This window comes from Oncorhynchus kisutch, linkage group LG18 (genome assembly GCF_002021735.2).
Source record: "Oncorhynchus kisutch isolate 150728-3 linkage group LG18, Okis_V2, whole genome shotgun sequence".
NCBI classification, from domain to species: Eukaryota; Metazoa; Chordata; class Actinopteri; order Salmoniformes; family Salmonidae; genus Oncorhynchus; species Oncorhynchus kisutch.
The window spans coordinates 73,069,626-73,092,143 of NC_034191.2; the positions used below are offsets into that span (position 1 = coordinate 73,069,626).

General features: G+C 41.9%; 1 protein-coding gene across 2 annotated transcripts in view; it reads left to right on the top strand.

The window, feature by feature from the left end:
* Positions 1-8,922, top strand: part of LOC109909635 (sodium channel protein type 4 subunit alpha) — a 207,742-nt gene extending 198,820 nt beyond the window's left edge. For both annotated transcript variants that reach the window (XM_031796748.1, XM_031796749.1), the window contains exons 27-28: positions 69-339; positions 5,718-8,922. In XM_031796748.1, the coding sequence (XP_031652608.1) occupies positions 69-339; positions 5,718-6,970 (1,524 nt within the window). In that variant the 3' untranslated portion in view covers positions 6,971-8,922. The remainder of the gene's footprint in view (positions 1-68; positions 340-5,717) is intronic.
* The last annotated feature ends 13,596 nt before the right edge of the window (positions 8,923-22,518 follow it).

Below are 22,518 nucleotides of genomic sequence, written 5' to 3' on the forward strand. Positions count from 1 at the left end.
TTTCCTATTCTTTCAATTTTCTTCACCTTAGTGCATAAGCCTCTTGCTCACTACCTCTCTTCTCCCAGAACCAAGTACAGGGCTTCTTCTTCGACCTGGTGGGAAAGCAGGCCTTCGACATCATCATCATGGTCCTCATCCTGCTCAACATGATTACCATGATGGTGGAGACGGACGAGCAGCCGGCCCGCATGGAGTACATCCTCAACAAAATCAACCTGGCCTTCATCATCATCTTCTCCTGCGAGTGCCTCATCAAGATCGTGGCGCTACGCTGCTACTTCTTCACCATTGGCTGGAACATCTTCGACTTTGTAGTGGTCATCCTCTCCATCGTTGGTGAGTTTGTTGCTTGGACTTAATTAATCAGGGGTCTGCCTCCCAAGTGGCGTAGCGGTCTAAGGCACTGCATCGCAGTGCTAGAGGCGTCACTACAGACCCGGGTTTGATCCCAGGCTGTGTCGCAGCTGGCTGTGAGATCAATGAGGCGGTGCACAATTGGCCCAGCGTCGTCCGGGTTAGGCCGGCCGGGATGTCCTTGTCCCATCGCGCTCTAGCGAGTCCTTATGGCGAGCCGGGCGCATGCAATTTGAATTGGGTCGCCAGCTGTACGGTGTTTCCGCCGACACATTGGTGCGGCTGGCTTCCTGGTTAAGCTAGCAGTGTGTCAAGAAGCAGTGCGGCTTGGCAGGGTAACGTGTTTTGGAGGACGCATGGCTCTCGACAGCCGCCTCTCCCTAGTCCATATGGGAGTTGCAGCGATGGGACAAAACTGTAACTACCAATTGGGGAGAAAAAGAGGTAAAAAGTACCAAAAAAATTTCATAAATAATCAGGGGTTTTCAATGATGCTCATTTCGATGTAATTGCATGGGTCTGTTAACTGGCAGTTATACTGAAATATGGTTGCTATATGTAGCTGATGTATGGCCCTCGGTATGTACAGTGCATTCGGAAAGTATTCAGACCCCTTCATTTTTTCCATATTTTGATATGTTACAGCCTTATTCTAAAGTTGATTAAATAGTTTTCTTTCCTCATCAATCTACACACAATACCCCGTAATGACAAAGCAAAAACAGGTTTTTAGAAGAAAAAAAAACGTAAATATCACATTAAATAAGTATTTAGACCCTTTACTCAGTACTTTGTTGAAGCACCTATGGCAGAGATTACAGCATCGAGTCTTCTTGGGTATGATGCTACAAGCTTGGCACAGCTGTATTTGGGGAGTTTCTACCATTCTTCTCTGGAGATACTGAAGCTCCGTCAGGTTGAGAGGATAGCACAGCTATTTTCCGGGCTCTGGCTGGACCACTCAAGGACATTCAGAGACCTGTCCCGAACCCACTCCTGCGTTGTCTTGGCTGTGTGCTTAGGGTCATTTTCCTGTTGGAAGGTGAACCGTCGCCCCAGACTGAGGTCCAGAGAGCTCTGGAGCAGGTTTTCATCAAGGATCTCTCTGTACTTTGCTCCGTACATCTTTGCCTCCCTCCTGACTAGTCTCCCAGTCCCTGCCGCTGAAAAACATTCCCACAGCATGATGCTGCCACCACCATGCCTCACGGTAGGGATGGTGCCAGGTTTCCTACAGACGTGATGCTTGGCATTCAGGCTAAAGAGTTCAATCTTAGTTTCATCTGACCAGAGAATCTTGTTTCTCATGGTTTGAGTGTCTTTTAGGTGCCTTTTTGCAAATTCCAAGTGGGCTGACATTTTACTGAGGAGTGGCTTCCGCCTGGCCACTCTACCATAAAGGCATGATTGGTGGAGTGATGCAGAGATGGTCGTCCTTCTGGAAGGTTTTTCCATCTCCACAGAACTCTAGAGCTCTGTCAGAGTGACCATCAGGTACTCGGTCACCTGCCTGACCAAGGCCCTTCTCCCCTGATTGCTCAGTTTGGCCACTCTAGGAAGAGTCTTGGTGGTTCCAAACTTCTTCCATTTAAGAATGATGCAGGCCACTGTGTTCTTGGGGACCTTTAATGCTGCAGAAATGTTTTGGTACCCCTCGACACAATCCTGTCTCTGAGCACTACGAACTATTCCTTCGACCATATGGCTTGGTTTTTGCTCTGACGTGCACTGTCAACTGTGGGACCTTATATAGACAGGTATGTGCCTTTCCAAATCATGTCCAGTCAATTGAATTTACCACAGGTGGACTCCAATCAAGTTGTAGAAACATCTCAAGGATGATCAGTGGAAACAGGATGCACCTGAGCTCAATTTAGAGTTTCATAGCAAAGGGTCTGAATACTTATGTAAATAAGGTATTTTTGTTTTTATATTTAATTTTGTTTGCTAAAATTTCTAAAAACCTGTTTTCACTTCGTCATTATGGGATATTGTGTGTAGATAGATGAGGAGTTTTTTTGTTTATTTTTTCGATTTTAGAAGGCTGTTACATAACAAAATGTGGAAAAAGTCAAGGGGTCTGAATACTTTCCGAAGGCACTGCAGTTCTCGTCTAATGCCTCAGTGGCAGGTCAACATCCTTGGGTGATACAGTTGAACTCATGACCTTGGTTGTTTGCCTATAAGCAAGGCATTCCAAGTCACTAGCTGGCTCATACACAGATAATGACATTTAGCTTGGGACCTTCAAATTTACCAAGAAATATTATATTGACAGATTTCCCATGTAGCTCAGTTTTAGTGCCTGGGTTCTTGCAACGCTAGGGTTATGGGCAATGTTCCCTCAAAAATTTTTTATCACTGAGCAAATTTTAGGTCTGTTGAGTGCAAACTTGAACGTTATGAAAATTCTGTGCAACTTCCAGCTTGCGTTTGTGAACACTGAGGCTGTACCCGCTTTAAGTTACAGTTTTACTGTGGCCGTGTAGGCTACTGTGGCTATTTGATCAGAATGGAGGTCGACCAGAGTGGCTTACCATAAAAGAACAATGGAGAAAATGCATCACATAACATTTTAACATGGAAATAGCTAGTCTGTCTACAGTAGCAGCCAATGTGTGGTGTTCAATGTAGGCCTACATTCCATGAGACCTTTGAAAAAAAACATGCAGGGCTTGACATGAACCTGTTTATCCACTCGTCCTTCAGACAAGGAGGTGACTGAAAATGTTGTTGTGCTGCTTAATGCAATAAACAAATCAAATCAAATCAAATTTATTTATATAGCCCTTCGTACATCAGCTGATATCTCAAAGTGCTGTACAGAAACCCAGCCTAAAACCCCAAACAGCAAGCAATGCAGGTGTAAACCACTTTACAAAATAAAATGCATACATTTTACCATACCATTATTACAGAGAATCAGACAAATTATGCTTCCATCTGGCTATTGGCTACTTAGCTTATTCAAAATACAACACTGTTCCTTTAAGACAAAAAAAAAAAACTTTACCTGACTCTCTTTTCAAAGAGAAATGTACACATTTTCTGCTGTTGTAGGAAGCAATCACTCTCCTATTGCTGACTATAAATTATCTATAACTGAGCTAATAACTCACTAAGTAGCAAAGGATATGAACAAAATGTGCTCAAGTGTCTACATGCAGGTCTCGCTTTTATCTCAAAACAAGCGTATCTCCTCACAACCGTTCATGCTGTGAACACAGTCCAGTTCAAAGTAAATTGCACAGATCCATGTATGGCAATTGTCTATTTGCATATAGGCCTACTGTAGCTCTGATTGTTTATGCCGCACTGGTCTCGGTAGAGTACGGGCTGAGTAGTACATGTCAATGCATTAAAATCCTACTCCGATGCTTTCTGCCTACAACAAAATCTCTTGCATAGTTTGTTTTGTTTTGTTGCATTGAACGTGACTACTGTTGCGTTGATTCGATCACTTTGAGTCAAAATGCATGCCAAGATCTACCGCTCTGATTTTTTATTAACATGACTTAAAAAAGGTAAGCCTATGCAACATTAACCAATTAAAAACAGTACTGTAGCAATGATGTTTGTGCAGTAAGCTATAGGCCCAATACATTATCACAGCATATTGTGTTTGCTTGAATTGCCCTGCCAATGTTCAGGCCATTTTTAAAGTTATATTTCAACATTTGAGGTAGGCTATATGATCACGCCAGTAATAGATCCATTGATGTATTACTTGTGAATCACAGCTGAGTGAGCATACCTTTTAAATAATTGTCTTTTACTGAGCTGATGGTGCCTGCATCTGATGGTCAGTCTCAGCGGAGGGAGAGAGCAGCAGACTGAGGGTCAGTCTCTTAACATCCCTCCGCTCTCCCTTTCCTCCACTGACACTGACCAAAAAGGGACACCGTCTTCCAGCTGATGGCAAAACTCGAGTCGCACCGCATTATTTCTGCCTCATGCACAAATTCATGTTATTACTCCGATGAACAGAGAAAGTGAAATGTTCCTCGATATTAAAAAAGACCCAAACGGTAATAATAACAACAGCGCAAGTCTATAGAGACACTTTCCGACTTATTCATTAATGCTGCAGTGCTTGTTGTAGCGCTGAGTGGAAATAGGAAGAACGTGCATTTTATGGTTTATAAAAGTGTTGGATACAAAGTGTTGACAATGCTGAGTAAGAACTTAAACATGAACTCACTCATAAAAACAGCATCTCATTGCTTTATTCGTTGACAGTCTCTCTCTAGTCATGGTTTTAAACGTTTTGAAATCTCACAGGGTAGCTGAATCGGCTGCACCTACTGCCAACAGTTTTACAGAAATGTTTAGTGATCGACTAGGAATGCGTTGGAGATCGACCAGTCGATCGCAATTGACCAGTTGGTGAACACGGCTCTAGAAAGTTGAGTGAAATTAAATTTCGTGCTTCTCTCGGGGGGCTGATATTCCTGCGAGGCAGTCCCGGGGGAGCTACTCGGTAGTCTCAGGGCTACTACCCGCACAAGCGTGCAGCTTAGAGGGAACTACTGTAAGTCGCTCTGGATAAGATTGCTGTTTAGTTCTAAACAATAAGTGTGTTTTGCAATATACCTTGGCCATCACCTCTGGCATCCAAGATTTTGTATCCATTTGGCAAGGTTATCTATCATGTCAATCAAGTCATTGATAGTAAGTGGGGCTTTTATCTGATGAATCAGAGGCACATGTATGTTCTGCATGGCCCTAATGGGGAACTAAAACAAACCAAAGGGCTAACATATAGGTTGAATCTAAGTAACCGTCCCCATGCTAAATTACATGCGTGGGCAAGGATGCCTCTGTTGAGGTGAAGGTAATTGTAGCAATCAGGGTTGTCAGCGGGGGTGATTTGGGCATGATTGAAGTGCTGCATCAGAGGGTTGTGGTTGGTGGTTGGTGGGGGGCTGGGGGCTTAATGTATGGCTCGAAAGGGTGACTCCCAACCCCTCTCCACAATCAATAACTCAGGTGTGACCTTCCTGGTCCATGGGAGAGGGTCACAAATCAGGGACAGATGGTAAAGTGGTCGTGGAGGTGAGAGGGATTGGAGGCAACTTGAATGTCATTTGAAGGCAGGCAGACCCAGTAATAGTGGAAGCCTTTATCATGAGCTCATTGGTGAATGGGTTTGGGGAAGCTAGAATTGACATGAAGGAGAAGGAAGCTTATTGATGATAGCAGGGAGACTCTGTCCTTCAGCCTAATTTACTCCTGGTTACCAATAGTCAATCTAATTCCATAAGATATTGCGTGCGTAGTGTGGGAAAGAGCTAGCCTTACTGTTAATGATGGTCTAATTAGAAGTACAGAGATCTCATGTTTTTCCCCCTATCTTCCAGGTATCGTTCTCGCTGACATCATAGAGAAGTACTTTGTGTCGCCGACACTGTTCCGAGTCATTCGATTGGCCAGGATCGGACGAGTCCTTCGACTCATCCGTGGAGCCAAAGGAATAAGGACCTTACTCTTTGCCTTAATGATGTCCCTTCCCGCCCTATTCAACATCGGCCTCCTGCTCTTTCTGGTCATGTTCATATACGCCATCTTTGGCATGGCCAACTTTGCCTATGTCAAGAAGCAGGCAGGCATCGACGACATGTTCAACTTCGAGACGTTCGGCAACAGTATGATCTGCCTATTCCAGATCACCACGTCAGCGGGCTGGGACGGCCTGCTCAGCCCCATCCTCAACAACTCTCCGGAAGAGTGCAACCCCAACCTCGTCCACACAGGCACAAACGCCCGGGGCAACTGTGGCAACCCCTCAGTGGGCATCACCTTCTTTGTCACCTATATCATCATCTCCTTCCTCATCGTGGTCAACATGTACATCGCCATCATCCTGGAGAACTTCAGCGTGGCAACCGAGGAGAGCACCGAGCCGCTGAGTGAGGACGACTTCGAGATGTTCTATGAGGTGTGGGAGAAGTTCGACCCAGAGGCCACGCAGTTCATCGAGTACGCCAAGCTGTCAGACTTTGCCGACACACTGTCGGAGCCACTGCGCATTGGCAAGCCTAACAAGATTAAGCTGATCTCCATGGACCTGCCCATGGTCAGTGGAGACAAGATCCACTGCCTGGACATTCTGTTTGCCTTCACCAAGCGTGTGTTGGGCGAGTCGGGCGAGATGGACGCTCTTAAGCAGCAAATGGAGGAGAAGTTCATGATGGCCAACCCATCCAAGATCTCCTACGAGCCCATCACCACCACGCTGAGGCGCAAACAGGAGGACATGTCCGCCGCAGTCATCCAGAGGTGCTACCGCCGGCACCTGTTGCGGAGGCAGATGAAGCAAGCCTCCTTCATGTACAGATCAATGCAGATCAATCTGACGCAAAGCTCCACGGACAAGAGGGTCACTGCCCCAGAGAAAGAGGGCCTCATAGCCTCCATGATCAAGGAGAACTACGGGGGGCCTGAGATGGAGCTGATGGAGACCCTGTCCTCCACCTCCTCTCCGCCGTCTTACGACAGCGTCACACGGGCGACTAGTGAACTTTTCCAAGTTTTAATTCTCGAACAGTCCAGGAACAGTGACCTAAGCGAACATTGCCTTGCCCCCGACAGAGACCGTGAGACATTTCTGTAACAGCGACTAGGAAATGCTTTTTTTCTCTTTTACATTTTTAGTTGTTGTTGTTGTTGTTGTTTACCGAATGTAAAATAGCTCAAATGACCCTGGTTTAGTACATGTGGTTGTGCAGAGAATCTGCTAGGAGTTTTCATAGAGAAAACAAATTATTTTTTGGAGAACATGCTTTGTGGGAGTACACAAAGGGGGCGTGTGTAAATCCTAGATGACCATTGACCCTGCTCATGTCAAGTTTGCTTCACAGTTAATATGCATGAATAACCTCTGCAGGGTCACAACAATTATATCACTGACGTAATAATCATTTATTAGACTAAAAGAAATACAGTTGATCAGTATTTACAAAGAATGCCTGACCGTATGAGTTCATTAAAGGTCTTACTATTATTGGTGTGATTCCTTATGATCAACAGTTTTATAACTGTGAGATGTGGGAGAAAAAAACAAAGGGATACAATTTTTCGTAGTAAAGTATAACTTTGTTGATGTTGCCAGTCTTTCATAGCAGTACAATTATTACTATTTTTGATATTTTTAGAGTAAGAAAAAAAACATGGCCTCTTCTGAATTGGAGTCGCTTACCATGAAAGGGAATACTTCCACACTGTAACAAGACGAACGGGCAGGTAATAACTTTTCACATTAAAAGAACGCTGTATTTGAACTGTTTTAGCATTTTTTTCTCTTGCGTTTACATGTAAAAAATATCCCGGGCTCCCTGCATATTAGTTCCTTTTTCATTCATAACGATCTGGTCTTAGTTACACAAAGCTAAGAAGCAATTCAGTAACCAAGATCAGTATGTGACAATCAAACCTACATCTCATGGTTAAGATTGACAGATGTTTTTTTTCTCCATAACTTCTTTAGGACTTAAACTTCCCAAACGGCTGCATATTTTATGAGCATCAGAGATCCTATTCACTATTAGACGGGTGGATAATCGTCCTATTTATTTATTATTTTAAGTATTTGTTTTGCATGTTTTGAATGCATCATATAGACAAGTCATGCCCAAAGCTGAACAGCTATAATTACTCTACAGTATTTTGCAGAAACTGTGTTTAGCAGTAATTTTCTACTTTTAAGTGAATTATTTTTCAGATAAAAGTGTAAAAGTTTGTACAGCATTTTGTTTGTTTGCTCTACAGGCCATTCAGCTTCTCTTGGTTACCCATAGACTACTCTCCACTGTAGGACTGATACCGGCACATATAGTTTCTATTCGACTAGAATAATAATAAAAAAGACACCGCTCAACTTTAATATGATATACTGTATATTTTCATGTTATGGTTGCAGGTGTGTTGAAGGGCTGTTTTCTGTAGCAATAGATCCAGTGTGTGCCTGGTATATACAGTACCCCTGTCCTGTTTCTAAATGGATCTCTACCCACATCGTTGCCCCATTAGATGCCATGGATGAGTGACTGGGATCACACTGCTATTTATCAGTGTCTACGGGGGACTTTTCTAAAGAGATTTCTGATTGCATGCTTTGTATCGGGAACATTGGGGAAAATGTTTAGAACTTGGGAGCGGTCCTATTTGTTGTTAGGGGGGGGGGACATTTTTACACAAAAACATCATGGTGAAAAGTCAACTCAACACATCTCTGTCATAAATGTACTGTTTTCATCATAACAAGAGCTGCTTCATCATAATAACATCTAAGACATGAATAGATTTTTTTTTTCTCTCTCCATTCTTATAAACTGTCATAAATGCAGTAGCCTACAACAGGCATCTTCTCAGCAGTCAGTAGATACTGGCTTTATATGTCTCACTGCTCAACCACAATGCAGTGCCTCAGTAATGCCCACATTGCAGTAAATATTATTTATAAATACATTTTAGTACTTTAAGTTTAAATATTTTTTGTACTTTGCAAACACATGCCTCTGTATATAAGATAACGACCTCCTGTGAAATAAAAGAGAGCCTACAATATCACTGATTATTCTTTTGATTTCAGAGTCATTTATGTGGCAGACCCAGGTTCAAATATTATTTTCTTTCAAATACTTTAACTGTGATAATATAATAACTGTGCGCAATTGAGCTTTTCTGGTGCAATGGAAGTAATGAGATAGTCCCAAAAGGGTAAACTCACCCCCAATCCAGGCACAATCAAACACTCTAAAGGATTTGAAAGAAAGCAGATACTATTTGAATGCAGGTCTGGCATGTGGTACAGTATTATGCAAGCAGTCTTTATTTTGCCAAATGAGAGTGACATTATATTGAGAAGAATGCGATAGATTGTAGTGTGATGCCGCAGCATGAAGAAGACGTTGGGACTTGGCATGAAGAAGGAATGCAGCATCAGGCTACAGTAGCTCAGAACATGAACTCAAGTGGTATTTGGTATATTATTTAGGTCCCCAATAGATATTGGAAAAGCAGCAGCTACTCTTCCTGGGGTCCACACACAACATGAAACATGACATAATGCAGAACATTAATAGACAATAACTTTATTTTAAAGGTACACGTAGCCTACATATCAATACATACACATAAACTATCTAGATCAAATAGGGGAGAGAAGTATTGTGCCGTGAGATGTTGAATTCAATGTGAATAAAACATTTTAAAAAATGAGGTTCAAAGTTGGGTAAAAAAAAGAAATGTGCTTACGTTTTGATGACCTTTTGAAAATTAGTTTTCCACATTGATTCCACATTGATTCAACCAGTTTTTGCCCAGTGGATGGTCACACAAGGCAGATTGGCTACTGAAACAGAAACACACCAGGGTTAGAATGCAGATGGTCCCAACAACCCTGAAAAGAGATAATGTCATTTGGATTCAGTTGGGTCCATTCTGGCAACAGTAAATTGGTAATTAATTTATTTTCAAACACAGATTGAAGGGGACATAATTAGGCAAGCTAAAATAATCAAATCATGAGGTAGGGCCAACAATACAGAAACTGCTGAAAAAAAAATCACATTAAAGGTATAGATGTTAAATACTGTAGAGGAAATTACTTTAAGCCTATTTGCATTGTACTGTGCATATTGCTATGTGCAACAAGAAGGAGACATTCAAAATGGACCCTAAACCTGTTTTAGTGCTCAATCCAATTGAATTTGAAAGCAGTATTTATGCTGTAGCTTATAAATATACTGAACAAAAACATAAAACGCAACATGCAACAAAATGATTTTACTGAGCTACAGTTCACATAACAAAATCAGTCAATTGAAATAAATTCACTAGGCCTTAATCTATGGATTTCATGAGTGGGCAGGGGCGCAGCAATGGGTGGGCCTGGGAGGGCATAGGCCAACCCACTTGGGGAGCCAGGTCCACCCACTGGGAGCCAGGCCCAGCCAATTAGAATGAGTTTTTCCCCACAATAGGTTTTTATTACAGACAAAAATGCTCATCAGTTTCCTAAGCTGTCTGGGTGGCTGGGCTTAGACAATCCCACAGGTGAAGGAGCCGGATCTGGAGGTCCCGGGCTGCCGTGGTTACACATGGTTTGCGATTGTGAGGCAGGTTGGACGTACTGCCAAATTCTCTAAAACAACGTTGGAGGCGGCTTATGTTAGAGAAATTAACATAAGATTCTCTGGCAACAGCTCTGGTGGACATTCCTGCAGTCAGCATGGCAATTGCACGCTCCCTACACATTTTAGACATCTGTGGCATTGTGTATCTGTGGCATTGTGTTGTGTGACAAAACTGCACATTTTAGAGTGGCATTTTATTGTCCCCAGCACAAGATGCATCTGTGTAATGATCATGCTGTTTAATCAGCTTCTTGACATGCCACACCTGTCAGGTGGATGGATTCTCTTGGCAAAGGAGAAATGCTCACAAACAGCAATGTAAACAAATTTGAGAGAAATAAGCTTTTTGTGCGTGTGGAACATTTCTGAGACAAGATCAGCTCATGAAACATGGGACCACCACTTTACTTTACTGTGTTTATATTTTTGTTCAGTGTACAGTATATATGTTTTTCCTGTTGTCAGAAAAATCCTAAAACAGTTATCATCTAATGTCATGCCAGAGGATGAAGCTGAGGTTCTCTGAGGATAAGAATGCACATCTGTCGTTACTGTAAAAAGAAGAAAAAAGCAGTTGATTTTGTTCACACGCCACTGCGTATGGTTTTCCGAGTACATGTGGAAGAGCAGTGATTTTATACTGCAAGACATGGCAGAAACATTTCAATGGTAGGTTTGACTGAATTCAGCCCTAAGTCTTATGGCACACAGCCTGAGCTTTAATTGTGTGAATGTGTGTGTCCAAATATGTGTGTGAGCTTATGTGCATGCTCTCGTGTGTGCTCCAAGAGTATATCTACTGTATACATTGTGTATTGTGTAATGGGTAGTGTGTATGTGTGTATATTTTTTGCTTGTATCAATCAATCAAATTTATTTATAAAGCCCTTTTTACATCCGCCAATGTCACAAAGTGCTACACAGAAACCCAGCCTAAAACCCCAAACAGCAAGCAATGCAGATGTAGAAGCACAGTGACTAGGAAAAACTCCCTAGAGAGGCAGGAACCTAGGAAGAAACCTAGAGAGGAACCAGGCTCTGAGGGGTGGCCAGTCCTCTTCTGGCTGTGCCGGGTGGAGATTATAACAGAACATGGCCAAGATGTTCAAACGTTCATAGATGACCAACATGGTCAAATAATAAAAATAAAAATAATAATTATCACAGTGGTTGTAAAGGATGCAACAGGTCAGCACCTCAGTCATCAGGCCAGGTAGTCCTGAGGCATGGTCCTAGGGCTCATGTCCATAGAGAGAAGAGAAAGCGAGAGAAAGCGAGAGAGAGAGAGAGGTAGCATACTTAAATTCACACAGGACACCGAATAAGACAGGAGAGATACTCCAGATATAACAGACTGACCCTAGCCCCCCGACACAAACTATTGCAGCATAATTACTGGAGGCTGAGACAGGAGGGGTAGGGAGACACTGTGGCCCCGTCCGACTATACCCCCGGACTATACCCCCACTTTGCCAAAGCACAGCCCCCACACCACTAGAGGGATATCTTCAACTACCAACTTACTACCCTGAGACAAGGCCGAGAATAGCCTACAAAGATCTCCCCCACGGTACGAACCCGAAGGGGGCACCAACACGGACAGAAAGATCATGTCAGAGACTCAATCCACTCAAGTGACATACCCCTCCTAGGGACGGCATGGAAGAGAACTAGTAAGCCAGTGACTGCGCACTAGTAAGCCAGCCCCCGTAATAGGGTTAGAGGCAGAGAATCCCAGTGGAGAGAGGGGAACCAGCCAGGCAGAGACGGCAAGGGTGGTTCGTCGCTCCAGTGCCTTTCCGTTCACCTTCACACCCCTGGGCCAGACTACACTCAATCATAAGACCTACTGAAGAGATGAGTCTTCAATAAAGACTTAAAGGTCGAGACCGTCTGCGTCTCTCACATGGGTAGACAGACCATTCCATAAAAATAGAGCTCTATAGGAGAAAGCCCTGCCTCTAGCTGTTTGATTAGAAATTCTAGGGACAATTAGGAGGGCTGCGTCTTGTGACCGTAGCGTACATGTAGGTATGTATGGCAGGGCAAAATCGGAAAGATAGGTAGGAGCAAGCCCATGTAATGATTGTAGGTTAGCAGTAAATCCTTAAAATCACACCTTTCCTTAACAGGAAGAGGCTAACCCTGAAGTAATATGATCAATTTTTTGGGTTCAGCCGTGATTAGCACTAACTAAAGTTTATTTAGTGCTTTATCTGGGTAGCCAGAAAGTAGAGCACTGCAGTAGTCTAATCTAGAAGTGACAAAAGCACAAATAAATTTTTCTGCATAATTTTTGGACAGGAAGTTTATGATTTTTGCAATGTGACGTAGATGGAAAAAAGCTGTCCTTGAAGCAGTCTTGATATGTTCATCAAAAGAGAGATCAGGGTCCAGAGTAACACAGAGGTCATTCACAGTTTTATTTGAGATGACCCTACAACCATCAAGATTAATTGTCAGATCCAACAGAAGATCTCTTAGTTTATTAGGACCTAGAACTAGCATCTCTGTTTTGTCCAAGTTTAAAAGTAAAACATTCGCCGCCACTACCTTATGTTTTGAAACACAGGCTTCCAAGGAGGGCAATTTTGGAGCTTCACCGTATTTCATCGAAATGTACAGCTGTGTATTGTCTGCATAGCATAGCAGTGAAAGTTAACATTATGTTTCCCGAATGACATCAGCAAGAGGTAAAATATATAGTGAAAACAATAGAGGTCCTAAAACGGAACCTTGAGGAACATCGAAATTTACAGTTGATTTGTCAGAGGACAAACCATCCACAGAGACAAACTGATATTTTTCTGGACAGATAAGATCTAAACCAGGTCAGAACTTCTCCGTGTAGACCAATTTGAGTTTCCAATCTCTCCAAAAGAATGTTGTGATTGATGGTATCAAAAGCAGAACTAAGGTCTAGGAGCACGAGGACAGATGCAGAGCCTTGGTCTGACGCCATTAAAATGTACCACCTTCACGAGTGCAGTCTCAGTGCTATGATGGGGTCTTAAACCAGACTGAAGTGTTTCGTATTCATTGTTAGTCTTCAGGGAGGCAGTAAGTTGCTGCGCAACAGCTTTCAAAATTTTTTTGAGAGGAATGGGAGATTTGATATAGGCTGATAGTTTTTTTGACATTTTCTGGGTCAATGTTTAGCTGTTTCAAGAGAGGCTTTATTACTGCCACTTTTAGTGAGTTTGGTACACATCCGGTGGATAGGGAGCTGTCTATTATGGTCAACATAGGAGGGCAAAGCACAGGAAGCAGCTCTTTCAGTAGTTTAGTTGGAATAGGGTCCAGTATGCAGCTTAAAGGTTTAGAGGCCATGACTGTTTTCATCAATGTGTCAGGAGATATAATATTTAAAAACGTGAGCGTCTCTCTTGATTCCAGGTCCTGACAGTGTTGTGTAGACTCAGGACAACTGAGCTTTGGAGAAATACGCAGATTTAAAGAGAAGTCCGTAATTTTCTTTGTAATGATCATGATCTTTTTATTAAAGAAGCTCATGAATTTATCACTGCTGAAGTGAAAGCCTTCCTCTCTTGGGGAATGCTGCTTTTTAGTTAGCGTTGCGACAGTATCAAAAATTATTTTAGGATTGTTCTTATTCTCCTCAATTAACCCTGCTGCTGTGTTCCGGTCGAATTGTTCTGTTTTTCTTTCTGAAAAATGTACTTAATTGATTGTCATAAGGTTCCATGACTTTGTCCACACAGGGCGTCTGAACACACAAAATACATTTAGAGTGTTTTATTTAACTTTTGTACACCTGTGGTGTTCCCAGTCAAAAATGACCGGTCATTAGAAATGAATGGGTGAGACTGCAATTAGTGTATAAAATTGAGTTCAGGCACATGCCCATTCATCAGATGGACACACTTCCTCTCCCAGACCCCCACATACATATGTGTTTGAGCACACACACACACACACACACACACACACACACACACACACACACACACACACACACACACACACACACACACACACACACACACACACACACACACACACACACACACACACACACACACACACACACACACACACACACACACACCTCACTCCCCTTCTTGGCTACCCCCACATGAACCTTTCCTCAATAGAATCTCCCCCCCCCCCACGGGAACCACGCCTTTTGGCATTCTCACAAACAATCGCAACATTGTTTCAATAATATATAGAACTTTTTTCGCAGCTCTGTTATATTAAGCTTTTTTGAGGCCTGGCTCACAATTCATTCTGTGGAAGCACAATGACCAAACGATATACTGTATATGAGGCTCTTGATCATATCTTTGATCATCACACTGGTGAGAAGGAGAGAGGCCAGGAAACTGACAGTGAAGATACATTAGAGGAGGAAGTGTCAGAAGTTGAAGACAACACAGACCAAGAGACAACCGATGTGGAACAATCCAGTGATGAGGAAGAGCGCCCTGGTGAGGTTGTTGTTACATTTCAGTCAAAGAATGGGAATTTGTCCTGGTCTTCATCCCCACCTGAGAGGAGAGGTCGGCTGTCGGCTGAAAATGTTATCAGGATGAACCCAGCACCAATGAGATACGCCATATCCCGAGTTGATGACATAAAATCCTGCCACTATTTAAAAATGTGAAATGGTTTCAAAACAAAAACAAAACACATGATGCTTTTTTTAAAACTCAAAAACGAGTTTAATGAGCTCAGGTCAATGAGGCCTACAGGCCATAAATAGCAAATAGAAGTTCAAAACTTGTAATGTCAACAAGAACTTAAGTTGATAAAAAAGATGTAACACAACATTAGGTGATAATATATGTATTATTATGGATTTATAGTCAGCTATAATGGGGCGGTCATTTTTGGACCAGGAACACAGAATTAATTAACATGAAACAAACACAGGAGGGTTAAGTTAGAAGATAAGGATGAACGAGCAGCAGAGCTCTTTGATACTGCATGGTACTGTCTTTCCAAGCTAGTCGGAAGACTTCCAGTTGGGTGTAGCCCCATTTCTATTCAAATTTTCTGGAAGCTTGCTTCAGAGCTCATGTATTTTCTATATACCAGGGAGCTAGTTTCTTATGACAAATGTTTTTTTGTTTTTAGGGGTGCGACTGCATCTAGAGTGTTATGCAAGGTTAAATTAAGTTCCTCAGTTAGGTGGTTAACTGATTGTTGTACTCTGACGTCCTTGGGTAGGTGGAGGGAGTCTGGAAGGGCATCTAGGAATCTTTGCGTTGTCCCAAGAATTTATAGCATGACTTTGATGATCCTTGGTCGGGGTCTGAGCAGATTATTTGTTGCGATTGCAAATGTAATAAAATGGTGGTCTCATAGTCCAGGATTATGAGGAAAAACATTGAGATCCACAATATTTATTCCATGGAACAAAAACTAGGTCCAGAGGATGACTGTGGCAGTGAGTAGGTCTGGAGACATGTTGGAAAAAACCCACTGAGTCGATGATGGCTCCAAAAGTCTTTTGGAGTGGGTCTGTGGATTTTTCCATGTGAATATTAAAGTCACCAAAAATGTGAATATTATCTGCAATGACTACTAGATCCGATAGGAATTCAGGGAACTTAGAGAGGAACGCTGTATACGGACTGTAGGCCTCCTGGATTTGTAGGCTGCATAGATTTCATGATAAGCTTCATGATAAGAAGCTCAAGAGACAAAAACAAAAATGGTTGTAAATTGAAATTTGGTATCGGAATGTTTTCAACACCTGTGCCTTCGAAGGATGCGCAGGGGATATGGTCGCTAGTGTAACCAGTAGGAGAGGCCTCATTTAACACAATAAATTCATCAGGCTGAAGCCATGTTTCATTCCGGCCAATCACATCAAGATTATGATCAGTGATTAGTTCATTGACTTTAACTGCCTTGGAAGTGAGGGATCTAACGTTAAGTAGCCCTATTTTGAGATGTGAGATATCACAATCATGACAGGAATGAAGGTGGTCTTTATTCCAGTGAGATTGCTAAGACGAACACCGCCATGTTTAGTTTTGCCCAACCTAGATCGAGGCACAGACACGGTCTGTCAACTGAGCTGACTACACTGACTGTGCTAGTGGCATTCATTATTGGCAGTAAAAAAAAAATTTTTAACACTTTTTTGGAGAGTTTAAAATTGGGATACTTTGCTCCAGACAAGTGCATTTCCAAGCATAAAGCCGACATGGAAATTAACAATATTGAAAGTATTTAGAAAATTCCTAAAACAAATCTTTTTCCTTATAAAATTGCCCATGATGTACATTTTAAGCTACAAAACTAAGTCTCCCTGTCAGACAAGTATAGTCCTAACCAGTGGCAATTTTAGCATTTCAATATTTTTTATGCATGCCAGCAAAGCCACTATACAACACAACGCTGAACAATATACTAATTGCACTATGACAGAGACAAACGGTGCTTGATTGACCTGCGTGCCTACATAGGGATGCTAATCTTAGCGGGTGTGTATATAGTTGAAGTCAGAAGTTTACATACACTAGGGTTGCAGTCATTAAAACTCGTTTTTCAACCACTCCACAAATTTCTTGTTAACAAACTATAGTTTTGGCAAGTCGGTTAGGACATCTACATCAAAAGAAATCAGCCAAGACCTCAGAAAACAATATTGTAGACTTCCACAAGTCTGGTTCATCCTTGGGAGCAATTTCCAAATGCCTGAAGGTACAATGTTCATCTTTACAAACAATAGTACACAAGTATAAACACCATGGGACCACGCAGCTGTCATACCTCTTAGGAAGGAGATGCGTGCTGTCTCCTAGAGATTAATGTACTTTGGTGTGAAAAGTGCAAATCAATCCCAGAACAACAGCAAAGGACCTTGTGAAGATGCTGGAGGAAACAGGTAGGTACAAAAGTATCTATATCCACAGTAAAACTAGCCCGATATCGACATAACCTGAAAGGCCGATCAGCAAGGAAGAAGCCACTGCACCATTACCGCCATCAAAAAGCCAGACTACGGTTTGCAACTGCACATGGGGACAAAGATTGTACTTTTTGGAGAAATGTCCTCTGATCGGATTAATCAAAAATAGAACTGTTTGGCCATAATGACCATTGTTATGTTTGGATGCTTGCAATCTGAAGAACACTATCCCAACTGTGAAGCATGGGGTTGGCAGCATCATGTTGTGGAGGTGCTTTGCTACAGGAGGGACTGGTTCACTTAACAAAGTAGATGGCACCATGAGGAAGGAAACTTATGTGGATATATTGAAGCAACATCTCAAGACATCAGTCAGGAAGTAAAAGCTTGGTTGCAAATGTTTCTTCCAAATGGACAATGACCCCAAGCATACTTCCAAAGTTGTGGCAAAATGACTTAAGGAACAACAAAGTCAAGGTATTTGAGTGGCGATCACACAGCCCTGATCTCAATCACATAGAACATTTATGGGCAGAACTGCAAAAGCGTGTGCGAGCAAGGAGACCTACAAACCTGACTCAGTTACACCAGCTCTGTCAGGAGGAATGGGTCAAATTCACCCAACTTATTGTGGGAAACTTGTGGAAGGCTGCACAAAACGTTTGACCCAAGTTAAACAATTTAAAGGCAATGCTACCAAATACTAATTGAGTGTATGCAACCTTCTAACCCACTGGGAATGTGATGAAAGAAATAAAAGCTGAAATAAACATTCTCTCTAGTATTATTCTGACATTTCACGAAATAAAGTGGTGATCCTAACTGACCTAAGACAGGGAATTTTCACCAGGATTAAATGTCAGGAATTGTGAAAAACTGAGTTTAAATGTAGTTGGCTAAGGTGTATGTAAACTTCCGACTTCAACTGTAGGTCCCAAGGTGATGCTACATGTAGTCTCTGGGATGTAGAGAGTGGAAGGGTAATTTTTCGTGCCATGATGCCATTGAAAGTCTTTCACACTTTCTCAAGAATGCTACGATTTTATAACCGTGAGTCAAGACCGGCAAGACGTGTGAGAGAACTGGCGGCCTGGTGGCCAAACTGGCGGTAAGAGAGGTCTGGGAGAAGTGGTGGAGCGTCTTCTTCAACCCTGGGCCTGAAGTAACAGTGGAGGTACATTCCATTCAGAGGTACATTTTTAGTTTCAATTCTGTAATGTGATTTTCATTGTTAATTTTATTATGTATTGCTGTAATATCCTTGATGTATGTTATTGTTTTCTGTGACAGTGATACTAATTACTGATAGTAATCTCTTTCGTAAAAAGGTTGTCCTTTCCTAAAGTATATGCCCAGCAAGTCAGCAAAGTATAGCATCAAGATATGGGTGGTCTGTGACGCACAATCCAGCTACGCTTGGAAGAAGCAAGTCTACACAGGGAAGCCGACCAGTGGAGGCCCGGAGAAGAACCAAGGAGAAGAACCAGGTAGGCAAGTTGAGAACAAGTTCTCATTTACAATTGCAACCTGGCCAAGCTAAAGCAAAGCAGTTCGACACATACAACAACATAGAGTTACTCATGGGGTAAAACAAACATACAGTCAATAATACAGTAGAAAAATAAGTCTATATACAATGTGAGCAAATGAGGTGAGATATGGGAGGTAAAGGCAAAAAAGGCCATGGTGGCGAAGTAAATACAATATAGCAAGTAAAACACTGGAATGGTAGATTTGCAGTGGAAGAATGTGCAAAGTAGAGATAGAAATAATGGGGCGCAATTGAGCATAATAAATAAATAAATACAGTAGGGGACGAGGTAGTTGTTTGGGCTAAATTATAGATGGGCTATGTACAGGTGCAGTAATCTGTGAGCTGCTCTGACAGCTGGTGCTTAAAGCTAGTGAGGGAGATAAGTGTTTCCAGTTTCAGAGATTTTTGTAGTTCGTTGCAGTCATTGGCAGCAGAGAACTGGAAGGAGAGGCGGCCAAAGGAAGAATTGGTTTTGGGGGTGACCAGAGAGATATAAATGCTGGAGCGCATGCTACAGGTGGGTGCTGCTATGGTGACCAGCGAGCTGAGATAAGGGGGGACTTTACCTAGCAGGGTCTTGTAGATGACCTGGAGCCAGTGGGTTCGGCGACGAGTTTGAAGCGAGGGCCAGCCAACGAGAGCGTACAGGTCGCAGTGGTGGGTATTATATGGGCTTTGGCGACAAAACGGATGGCACTGTGATAGATTGCATCCATTTTATTGAGTAGGGTATTGGAGGCTATTTTGTAAATGACATCGCCGAAGTCGAGGATCGGTAGGATGGTCAGTTTTACGAGGGTATGTTTGGCAGCATGAGTAAAGGATGCTTTGTTGCGAAATAGAATGTGGTCTTCCTGAGCACACTACACAAAACGGCTGAGATCAGTGATCATGAGGACAGTTTGCCAGCCATCATCCTGGACTACAACCACAACAAAGTAGGTGTGGACAACCTGGACAAGGTGATTGGAACTTACAGCTGCAGGAGGAAGACTGCCCGCTGGCCCCTGGTCATCTTCCATAACATCATTGATGTGTCCTCATACAATGCCTTCGTGATATGGAACAAGATCAACCCTACCTGGATGCCTGATAAGCAGAACAAGAGGAGGGTGTTCCTGGAGCAGCTGGGAAAGGCACTTGTAACCCCATACATTCAAAGAAGGGAAAGCCTGGGGCAGGCAAGAGGAGGAGATGCCAATTCTGCCCCCCAAAGAAGGACTGTAAAACAAATACTATGTGTTGCACATGTGAGAAATACATCTGCAAAGTCCATGCACACGCACTTACATACTGTCCTACATGTGCTAATTAGAGTTGATTGATTTCTGTTCTTCACGTTTTTGTTTTGTATCTATTATCTTATTTTATACGTATTTATTGTTGTTGTTTATACACCTTGTGGGTGGGGGCAATGGTTCAAAAATGGGAGAAGACTAGTATTTTGTAGTTGCATTCCTCATTGTACAGTTTATAAGAATATATCACTATGTTGCCAAAAACTTTCAAGACTGTTATTGTTTCTCTTCAATAAAATTTAGTAAAGAAAACAATTATGACAGGTGTGTTGTAATAAAAACAAGTGGTGTCTCTATTGATTAAATGCAGTCTTTCTTCATTGTGAAGAGGGAAAACACAGATATTCACAAAGGTTGTGATGAATAACAGGTTGTTTCTTCATGCAAAATAGATTTGAGGTTTAAAATTCAATTAAGCTGCTTTATTTTCGGGGTTTAGTGAAGGTGGGTCATTTTTTATCGTTAGGACAAGGGGAGTATACAGAATGTTAAGACTACACAAGGGGAGTATACAGAATGTTAAGACTACACAGGGGTTAAAGTCAGCTGTGCTGGATCTTACCAACCAGCTGTGTTGGTTGTTTTCTGGTGTTTTAAGGAACATTTAGCCTGTCAAGCATTACATGTAAACAATATTACATATACAGTACTATATAGAATGATTATTTTATATATATTGATTTGTTTGTGAAGCTGCATTCAATTGTCACACATTTTTCACATGAACTTCCATTCTTGTAAAAGGAAAATAAAAATAACCAGCGAATATTTAAATAGAATTTTTTTTTTGATGTAACTTAATAACTTTTACTCTGAGTATTTTACAATGTGCTACTTTTTTACTTTTACTCAAGTACTTTTACTTCCACTTGATTACAATTTCATTAAAGTAACAGTACTTCTACTTGAGTAGGATTTTACAGTACTCTTTCCACCCCTGGGGCCTACATAAAGCTGTCCCAACAGCAGAGCTTTCATTTCAGCACTATGTAGTGAATCCTTACCACTGCTACACCTGGCTATCAGCGAAGCCTTGTCTTGCAGCGAAACAGTTCACTCAGCCTCATTTACTGCCTTTTAAAAAACATAGCTGATATGGCTGACTTGCTTAAACAAATGTGGTTTCAACTGACATTTGAGATGTACAAACTATGGCATAAAGGAACGATGAGTGGATAAGAGGCAATGCGTAATTTTGATTGAGACATTAATGAGCATGCTAACACGGACATAGTCAATATAACTATTTGTTCAGCACTTTTGAAATGTACACACGATAGAATTCAGAACATGGGCCCTTCTTACAGTATTCTTCCTGTACACCAAGTAAAGGTATCATATAAGCAGACAATGAAAGCTCTTACAATATTCGATGATGACATTTCTCTAAAACAGGCTATAGGCTACATGTGCACCACCAAGTCAGAACAGTAGGCTAAGTTATGAGGGGGAAAGGGACCAAATTATTAGGGTTACTAAAAGCATAAACTTAGTATTACTTTCTAAGCTACAGTATACATATCTCCCTGGCATATTGCATAATTTATGCAGCGGCATACAATACATTTTTGGACTCACCTTACTGTGCTGTGCTCACTTGAACAGGAAGGTGGCGTGGCAGTCCTTCTTGTGGGCAAATTTTGTCATCAAACTTTGTCATCAAAGACTGCCATTCTCTGGATTGATGTTGCTGTCAAGACAACTGGAAACAACTGGAAAAAAACGAGGTTGAATCATGACGTCAGTAATCTTCAGATCGGATGTGCAACTAGAGAACATTATCAACCCCAATGCTCTTTATTTTCCGCTGGCTGCCCTACCACCACAGAAAGCACTGAGCTAGGCTGAAACACCTGCATTTTGGAGCTGCACTAGTCAAGAAAGCCAAAAAGAGACCATTTAAAAAAATGTACTTCACCAGGCAAGTCCGTTAAGAACAAATTCTTATTTTCAATGACAGCCTAGGAACAGCAGGTTAACTGTCTTGTTCAGGGGGAGAACAACAGATATTTACCTTGTCAGCTCGGGGATTTGATCTTGCAACCTTGCGGTTACTAGTCCAATACTCTAACCACTAGGCTACCTGCCACCCATGGGTTTGTTTTATATCTTTTATATATTTTTATTCATTTTTATTATTATTTTATTTTTTTACATTGTTTTCAAACTGATATGTGACATATTTAAAATTGAAAAAATGTACATGTGGGGCTCTGCATCCTGAATGACGGGTCGCCACTGGTCCTAACTTTCAAGAATCCCTGAGCTAATTTCCTGCTATTCTACACATTTTGCTATGAGGCTGAG